A 10,041-nucleotide genomic window follows, 5' to 3' on the forward strand; every position below is an offset into this window, starting at 1 on the left:
ACAAGTGACTATGGTTCTTATATAATAAGGGACAAAGGGTCATATAGTAATTAGCAAAGCAGTTTTTTTGTCCTTTTGGAGCCATTAAGAATAAAATCAAAGTTCATGTAAGCGGTGACTTTGGATATAGTTCCATTTCTTCTATTTAGGGGTGGTTAACACTATCCAAATTCGCGGGTACCTACTCTGCCCCTACCCGTTTGGGGCGGGTAACTATCTAGTTATATAATTTTTAAAATTTTATTTTATTTTTTAGATTTAATAATTATTGGGGCGGGTAGGGGCAGAACGGATACCCGCAAAAACGAATTAGGGATTAACATTTTACTATCCATAAATAGAAGCGGGGCGAATTCGATGCAAATTTTTGTTGAGCAGAGCAGAGTCGGATAGAGCAAAAACTCGTCCCTATCCGCTCAGTTGCCACCCTACTTCTATTTAATTTACGTTGTTTGATTCAAATCTATTAAATTGTTGAAATTCGTACAAGAAACAGAAATGACAGAGGTATTGGTATTGTTCATATCTACATGGTTTTCTCTTTCATTGCTCTAATTGTGATCTTGGCATCAAATACTGTGTTTGCATTATTTTTAATTTTTATGTTTGGATGCTTATATTATAAATAGGATAAATTACTAAAAATATATTCGAATAATTTTATCGTTGATAAAAATATAATCAAATTTTGTTATTGACAAAAGTGTTATAAAATAATTTAAAAATGTGACAAAAATATTTAATATTAATTATATATTTATCAAAAAATGCTTTACAATTGAATTTTGCGAAATAATTGAGAAATATATAGATTTGGCGGTAAGAAGGAAAAGTCATCTTCTTCATCTAGTTGCTGAGGAGGTGGCATTTCGAACTTCTTCTTTACTGCGGGTGGCCACTTGAACGATTCGGTTCGGGTTGAGAGCTTCACCTTCGAAGAAGAACTTGTTTCTTCCTTTCCAGATTTTCCAGAGCAGGTATGCAACCTCGTTAATCTTTCTTCTTTCATTTCTTTCGATTTTCAACTTGTCAATCAAATTCATCCACAATTGTCAGAGGCTCGTGGTCTGATGGAGCGTTGGGATTCCCATTCTTGCAATTTGCCACACTAATTGCGAGGTTCACAATTGATGAGGCAATGGGTGACGGATTCCTCTTCGGCAAAGCAGCGGCGGCACAAGGGAGATATTCATGGGATTCTTTCGTGCAATCTCTTACTCGTAGGTATGCCATTGTGCATGATCTTCCATAGGAAAATCCTCACTCTCGGCTGTATTTGCAATTTGCAAGTCCCAAATTGATGCCCAGAGTTTCTTCTCGCGACACTGGACTGAGAGCATTTCCAGAGGAGGGTGATAGAACTGGTAAGCTACTTGGTAGCCTGAAGCTGCTGTGTATCTTCCTTGTTTCTCCCTGGACTAGGTAATTTCATCCTCTCCTTCTGTAATGCTTGTCTGAATAATTGCTTGAGTTATATCTGAATTAAAATTTTCTGTGATAAACTGTTGGTTCCACTGTCTATTATTTGTGATGAGCTGAGACACCCATTCTACTTGCATGTTGTTCGGGTGTTGCATAATAGTCAATAGAGGGGGGTAATTTTTTATCCATGGGTCTTCCATTAACTTCACTGATCTGCTGCTCCCTATCTTCCACTGAATCCCCTTTTCAATTACTTTTCTGCCTTCCAACATACTCTTCCAACTCCAGAAGGGGTTATTTCCTACTCCTGCCTTAAGAAAGGATGTAAACCTGAAATATTTGCTCTTATAGATTCTGCTAATCAGTGCGTTAGGCCTGGTCAGAATTCTCCAGCCTTGCTTTCCAAGCATGGACAAATTAAAAGCTCTAAGATCCTTAAAATGTAGCCCGCCTTGTTGTTTTGGTCTGCACATCAGATTCCACCCAATCCACTGCATTTTCTTTTTATTCTCTCTTTGGACCCACCAAAACTGCATCATCATACTGTGAAGTTTCTCCATGAACGTCTCTGGTAGTTTAAAACAGCTAAGCGTATATAAAGGGACCGCGCGATGCTACTACTTTAATAAGAATCTCCCTTCCTCTTGTTGATAGTAAGGATCGTTTCCAGTGTTGTAACTTGTTAGAAACCTTATCTTTAATATAGGAAAACGTTTCTCTCTTAGATCTATTGATAATTGCTGGTAATCCAAGATATTTGTCTTGGTTACCGACATGGAGAACATTGAGAATAAGCTTGAGCTACTTCTGCAATACCGTTCGAATCTGATTTTTCTGCACCATCTTCTGCAATAAGACAAGAGAAACGATTCTTCCTGTTCCTAGCTTGAAATTTAGTGTGAAAGAACTTGGTGTCCTTGTCACCCCCAATTAAGCCACTGTATACGAGATTTCTCCCTCCAATATCGTTCTTCCATGTCATAAGCTTCTTCCAGCTCAGCCTCTAAAATTATGATAGTCTCACCATTTGCCGAACCTCCCTTCTCCTTTTCCTCCATCAACCGATTCTTAATTAGGGAGATTTGGGCCTAAGAGTTAGAGCTATGAGTCTTCTACCATGCCGATCCACAATTGCATGCTTATATCTCTTTAGCTTTTGATGGAATTTGAACATTAGAGATCCTTCACAGTCAGTCCTCCATACCTCTTCGATCAAATTCGCGATCACTTCCTTATCACACCATCTTTCTTAGAATCGGAATCGTCTCTTTGGCTTTGTTGTGTGTGTGTATCCAAGGTGAGTAGAATCGGCCTATGATCTGATCTCACGTTAGATAAATGAGAAACCAAGGCTCTTGGGTAGGAATTTTTCCATGCTTCTGACGCAAATGCTGTATTCAACCTTTCTTTGATGTGGTTGATGCCATATTTACGGTTAGTCCACTTAAACTTTGGTCCTTCATAACCCAGATCTATCAAACCAACCTCATTGATGAAGTTTTGAAATTTTTGAATTGAGGACTCTGACTTTTCTTTACCTCCCTCCTTTTTATGTTGAGCTTTAACAGCGTTAAAATCCCCCACGATGATCTTGAGTTCCTTTCCATTCCTCATGATCTCAATTAGCTCCCTAAATTGAAGTTTCCTTTGTCTTTCATCCGTGTTGAGATGCACCCCCATCACCTCCCACCTCTTCTGATCTCCTGGTACTTCCATCTTGAATTGAATAAAATAGTCTTTGTAGTTGACTACTTGTAGCATTACACTCTCCTTCCAACTAACTACCAACCCGCCAGCAATTCCATTTGGTTCCACACAATACGAGTGCCTGAAACCTGCTTCCTTCAACACCTTCTCTACCTTTGAAGTGGTGTTTTTAGTTTCGCAAAAGAACACCACCTCAGAGGAATGAGTCTTAAACAGCTCTTTAATGCTGTGAACTGTCAGAGGTTTCTCCAAATTCCAACAGTTTCACATCATAATCTTCATGGATCCTTGGGTGCCATTTATTGGGTAGCATCCTCCCCCATAACAGCAAAAATTAATTTTGGATGACAGATCTTCTTACTCCTGACTTCCTTCTTGCTTCCTCGATTCTCCTGTTAATCCTAATATTTTTCTCACTAGCTGGCCTTTTCTCGCTGTCTTTTTCAGTGACATTTTATGTTTACCGCCTCCTCTGCGAATCTCTTAACACTTGAGGAGCTGTTTTTTTTTTACTAGGAACCTTTTCCACTGCCAAAGCATCGTTACCCCGTTCTTGCCAAAGATGTCCGCTAAAATATCAACCCCTGCTGTCTCCTGAGTTGCTGGTCTTTCTTTTAGAATTTACTCTATGAGGACTGCTCTAAACTTCTTCATCCTTATTCTCCTTCCTCTTGTACCCTCCATTGATAAAGAAGCCAATCCTTTGAGCAAGTTAACTGGTGTAGGAGGTTTTGGCCTCACCCTTATCCCTGTTTCATTCCTCAGATTATTAGGATTTGCATTCTCTTTTGAGATTTTTCCTTCTCCCGAATTGATCTGCCCTTATCCACCCTCCCCACTGCCTTTCCTCCTCTACCTCTCCATTCATAGCATTCTGTAGTTGAACACCACAAGTTCTAACTTCATGCCCAATGTGACCACACAATAGTTGCAAAAATTGCTAATTTTTTCATATTTCAGATTTACCTCCATAATTTTCTTATCAGACCCAACGATCTTCAAAACTTTGCGCAAGGGTTTAGTTACTTATATCTAGGTTCACTTGGATTTTGACAATCTTCTCGTGCCTACCTTTTAGATGAAAAATATCAGCGTCAAGTACCTCTCCTAATGCTCTTCCCACTTTTCTTCCAAGCTCCGTGGTTTTGCAGTAATCAGGAAGTCCCCATAATTATATTCAAATTGGCACATTTGCAAATTCACTCTCATCTATCTATTTCTTTTGTTCCCATCTCTTTAGATTGAGTATGTAATTTTTGAATATCCAGGGGTACCTCTTTCAATCCTCATTACAACCATTTCGTCATCAAAAAAGAATTGGAAAACATTACCTCATGATTTTGTACCTTGAAACCTATCGGTTGTCCCCAGATTGCAAACATGGTAGCCTCCATTGTTCCCGAGTTAAAAAGGCAATCAGCCAGAAGTCTTTCCATTAAACTTTTTGCACACTTATCCAATTCAGATTGAAGGTTTCCATCATCAAACACCATTATCTCCTTTTCTTCAGCTAGGTTATACTTCTGATTCTGTCTAACAGAATTCAAATTGCTCCCCATGATTCACCTTGTTCACCAATTTTCTTAGAAAGTCACACGACTTTGAGAAATTTAGGATTATTCTGCTAACTCCAGCAGAGGACAGAGAGAAAACCCTTAGGCCAATTTTCCAGCACCACATTTGATTGTTAGTAATAGTAAAAAGCTTTTATGTTAAATATTAGGCGTTTTTTTGTGACTTGTTAAATATTAGGGTTTAAAGATTATCAATTGAAAAGGTTTGTATAAAAATTATGTAAAATTAAAATTTTTAATATATTTGTCATTTATTTATTAAAATAAAATATCACAAATTTTTATTAAAAATAATTTTAATTCATGTCTTTAAAACATAAGTTATCTAAATCCTAAATATTAATAAAAAGTTAATGCAAAAATAATAAGAAGAGTAATTATCCAAATTAGTTTTTAAAGATTTTAAAGTAAATATTTTAGTTTTTAAAAAAATTAATATACATATTAATTTTTAAAATTTTATTTCGGTAGATAAATCATTTTCAGTTTACTTTTTAATAGACTAATTATCAAAATTTCTCAGATTTTAAAAGCAGATATTTTAGTTTCTAAAAAAAATTAATAAACAGAATAATTTTCAATGTGTTTTTTCTGTAAGACATAGCGGTCTTCCTTCTATTTTACTTTTACTATATGTCTATATGTCAACCTTTATTATTATTAGTTTAATTTTGTGTATGTGGACGATGACACTAGTATATTGATACACTGTTTTCATTGAAAACAAGCAAGGTGAATAATGATGTTTTGAAATTCAAATTAAAATATTTTCTTTTAATACAAATATGTTTTTTAAAATAGTACATTATCAGATTCTTATTGGTAATTTGACATTATACATATAGAATTAAGTTGCAAATTTGACCTATTTTTTTTTTGTTAACATGGTTTTTGATACATTATAAAAAAAAATAATATGTATGTGCCACATAGATGTACATGTTAAGTTTTATAAAGTAAAAATTTAGTTAATTGGTAATTTGGTAATTAAGTTGAGATTCAAGTGAAAATTGAAAAATAAAAATTGAAAAATAACTTTGATTATACTTAATTCATAACTAGCACACCAAGCTAAGTTATATTAAATACAAAAATATCAAATGATTTCAACTTTAAAGTTCTTATTAAATAATCTCTAATAACTTTATTGAATATTATTGTTGTTGTGAGGATGGTTTAACAATATATTTTTTTAAAAGAATACCATATTAGAAATCAAATAGGTTAAGCCTTAAAAGGTTAATTTGATTATAATATCTATTAATATTTTTTTCTAATAAATTTTAAAAAATTTAGTAAGTTATATCAAAAAATAGACTGAAGCTGTTATGTCTGACAGAAAAAAAAACGTTAAAAAATTATTTGTGTATTAATTTTTTGGAGATTAAAATATCTATTTTTAAAATCTTTTAAAAACTGATTTAGATAATTATTCCGTTGAAAAATGAACTGAAAACTAATTTATCTATTAAAATAAAAATTTTAAAAATATTTTGTGTATTAATTTCTTTCAAAAACTAAAATATTCCAATAAATTTTTTTAGAACTAATTTGAGTAATTACTCTAGTAAGAATAAGAATAGATTAAGATAAAAAAAAGTATTAATTCCTTGTTTGTGGCCGTTTTTAAAAGCAGACAACAAACAATTCAAAACCTAAAATAAATATTTTCCTATAACCTTACCTAATTCTCCATTAAGTTTGAATACCACTCTCTCTCTCTCTCTCTCTCTCAGGTCGAAGAACTCTTCGACGCGGCACATTCTCCTTGATTGCAAAAATTGTTTTCATTGTTCTCATCCTCACCAGTCAAATGAAGGTATGCTCTTCAAATGCCAAAGCTCTTTCCTTATTCTGTTCCCCATTCCGTTCTCCGTCTTTGCTTCCTTTCAACTTCATCCCTGCGTCACTCTCAGTCTCAGCCCCAATCACTTGATGAAGCTGTTGATTCCTTCACTCGCATGCTCTCTATGCGTCCTCCTCCATCCATCATCCAATTCACTAAGATTTTGGGATCTCTTGCCAAGACCAACCATTTCCCCACCGCCATTTCCCTTTTTCAGCAATTGCAAGCCAGAGGAATAGCTCCCAACTTATTTACTTTAAGCATCCTAATTAATTGTTGTTGCGGCATGGGTTGTGTGATGCTTGCTTTCTCTGTACTGGCCAAGATTTTCAGGATGGGGTTTCAGCCTGATACCGTAACATTGAATACACTCATTAAAGGTCTCTGTCTCTGTGGTAGTGTTGAAAAAGCACTGCACTTTCATGATAAAGTGTTGGCTCATGGATTTCAGTTTAATGAAATCACTTACGGGACCTTGATTAATGGGCTCTGTAAGACCGGACACACATCAGCTGCTATTCAAGTGTTGAGAAAGATCCCACGGTATGGAATTGTTCCTAATGTCTTAATGTACAGCGCAATTATTGATAGCCTCTGCAAGGATACACTTGTAAGTCATGCGTTTCATTTATTCTCTGAAATGCTTGCTAAGGGAATTTCCTCCGATGTTATCACTTACACTACTCTAATTCATGGATTGTGCCTTGCGGGTCGACTAATGGAAGCCATTGATTTACTAAATTACATGATGCTGAAAAACATTATTCCAAATATTTGCACCTATAGTACTTTGATTGATGGACTATGTAAGGAAAGAAGAATCAAAGATGCTAAGACTGTGTTTGCTCTTATGATAAAAAAAGGTGTGAAACCAGAAGTGGTTATTTATAATAGTTTAATGGATGGATATTGTTTGGCTAGTGAGGTAGATAAGGCAAAATATGTATTCAGGACAATGGCTCAAAGTAGAGTGTCTCCTGATGTTTGGAGTTATAATATCATGATTAAGGGCTTGTGCAAAAGTAAAATGGTTGATGACGCCTTGAATCTCTTTGAAGAGATGTGTTGCAAGAACATGGTTCCTGATATGGTAACTTACAATACCCTAATTGATGGCTTGGGAAAATCAGGAAAAATCCTTTGTGCTGAGGAGCTTTTTCAAAAGATGCATGATAGAGGTCAACTTGCTGATATAGTCACTTATAATTCTTTGTTGGATGGGATGTTCAATACCAACAAACTTGACAAGGCACTAATGTTATTCAATCGAATGAAAGAGAGTGGCATTGATCCAGATATATATACATACAACATACTTATGGATGGTTTGTGCAAAAATAGAAGACTTAAAGATGTAAGAGAGATTTTTCAAGATCTTTTCATTGAAGGCTATAAACCAAACACGTGGACACACAATATTATAATCAATAGGCTTTGCAAAAAGGGTTTACTTGATCGAGCATTGGCATATTTGTCAAAAATGGAAGCCAATGGTTGTTCAACAGATATATGTACGTACAATATAATTATTGATGGCCTATGGAAAAGTAGAAGATTTAAGAATGTTCAACAGATTTTTCAAAAGCTTTTTCTTAGAGGCTATCATCCAGATATTTGGACACACAATATTATGATCAACGGGTTCTGCAAAGAGGGCTTGCTTGATGAAGCATTGGCATATTTGTCGAAAATAGAAGACAATGGTTGCTCAACAGATATATGCACGTACAGTATAATTATTGATGGCCTATGTAAAGGTGGAAGACTTGAGAATGCTCGACATATATTTCAAAAGCTTTTTCTTAGAGGCTATCGTCCAGATATCTGGACATACAATATTATGATCAACGAGCTCTGCAAAAAACGTTTGCTTAAGGAAGCATTGGCATATTTGTCAAAAATGGAAGACAATGTTTGCTCAACAGATATACGGACGTACAATATAATTATTTATGGTCTATGTGAAGGTGGAAGACTTAAGAGCGCTCAACAGATTTTTCAAAAGCTTTTTGTTAGAGGCTATCGTCCAGATGTTTGGACATTCACTATTATGATCAACGGGCTCTGCAAAGAGGGCCTACTTGACGAAGCATTGGCCTTAAAGTCGAAAATGAAAGATCTTGGTTGCTCTCCAAATAAAGTAACTAACAATATAATCAGTCGCTATTTGAAACAGGTAAAAATGACAAAGCGAGAAACTTCATGAAATGATATTAGAGGGCTATTGCAAGGATAAAAGTAGTAAGATCTTGCTTGTTAGACATCACAAAATGTTGTTTGTATCTCTTTCTTGTTGGAAGTATATTATAATATAAATTCTTATTGTAGCCTAATTGTATTTATTTATAATTATAAATTATTCTCAATGGCTTGATACCGGTGTTACAACTCATGTATTAAATGTAATGCAGGAATTTTTTTACGATTCAAACCACAAGTCAAAGTAAAATTCTCTACATAAAAACCGTGTGAAAGTTCTAATTGAAGGAATAGGGACTTACTGTTTGGTGTTGTATACTAGCTATCATTTAGATTTACTTAGGACTTTTGGTGTATTCCCAACGTGTAAGAATTTGATTTTTGTTTTCAAATTAGACAATTGTAGTTTTTTTTAAGGGGTAAAAATTGTTTTAATTTATGTAAAATTTTAATATTATTTATTATGGTATTCTGATTGATGATTTATATAGACTAAAACTTCTCAATCAATTTTCTAAATCTGTTTATTGGGTACTAGACTTTGCATAATTAGACCGAATATGCCTAAGAAAAGTTATGTAGCAAAAATACTTAGGTCACATCAAAGGAAAGAACGGAAAGATTAGTAATGAAATAGATTTTACAAAGTCTAAATTTTATCGACCTTGATGTATGTGTGGGGTATATTAAAGGAAAACAAACCAGTCTAAATTTTATTGACCTTAGTGTATGTGGATTTTTTTATGCTCTATCTTTTGATGGAGAAAAATATTTTATTATTTTCATTGATAAATTTTTACGTTATGAATATATCTATTTTTTTAAAGAAAATTCCCAAATAGTTGAAGCTTGATAGAGTGGAACTGTTCTTGAAATTTATATTACAGAAGTTGAAAAATAATTAGATAAAAAGAAATGAAAGTTGTTAATTCAAATAGACGTGGTGAATATATAAAAAAAAATTTATGAAACAACACAATGTCCAAGTTATTTTCAAAACTTCTAAAAAGACATTGCACATGTGCATATCACAACAAAATGATGTGGTAAAAAAGCCTAATCGAATGGATATAGTTAGAAGTATGGTGAACAATTCTTGCAAATCAGTTTAGGGTCTTGTGATCCTGATAATACGCAGGTTGAAGTCCTGGCCTACCGAACCTCGGTCAGTCACTCTAATTCACCTCTTAAGAACATTGACTTTAGGTTGAAGTCAAATTCTTGTTTGTTAAGCCACTGCTGCTGTTGGACGAGAAGATTTTGGAAGACATAAGATTGATGATTTCATTGTTT

At 34.3% G+C, this 10,041-nt stretch overlaps 1 protein-coding gene across 1 annotated transcript; it reads left to right on the plus strand.

Moving 5' to 3' along the window:
- Window positions 1–458: 458 nt before the first annotated feature.
- Window positions 459–8,839, plus strand: LOC107490632 (pentatricopeptide repeat-containing protein At1g63080, mitochondrial-like). The gene is made up of 4 exons (XM_021143180.2): window positions 459–507; window positions 812–977; window positions 1,057–1,422; window positions 6,440–8,839. The coding sequence occupies exon 4, from the start codon at window positions 6,536–6,538 to the stop codon at window positions 8,753–8,755; it is 2,220 nt and encodes a 739-aa protein (XP_020998839.1). The 5' UTR covers window positions 459–507; window positions 812–977; window positions 1,057–1,422; window positions 6,440–6,535; the 3' UTR covers window positions 8,756–8,839.
- The last annotated feature ends 1,202 nt before the right edge of the window (window positions 8,840–10,041 follow it).

This window comes from Arachis duranensis, chromosome 5 (genome assembly GCF_000817695.3).
Source record: "Arachis duranensis cultivar V14167 chromosome 5, aradu.V14167.gnm2.J7QH, whole genome shotgun sequence".
NCBI classification, from domain to species: Eukaryota; Viridiplantae; Streptophyta; class Magnoliopsida; order Fabales; family Fabaceae; genus Arachis; species Arachis duranensis.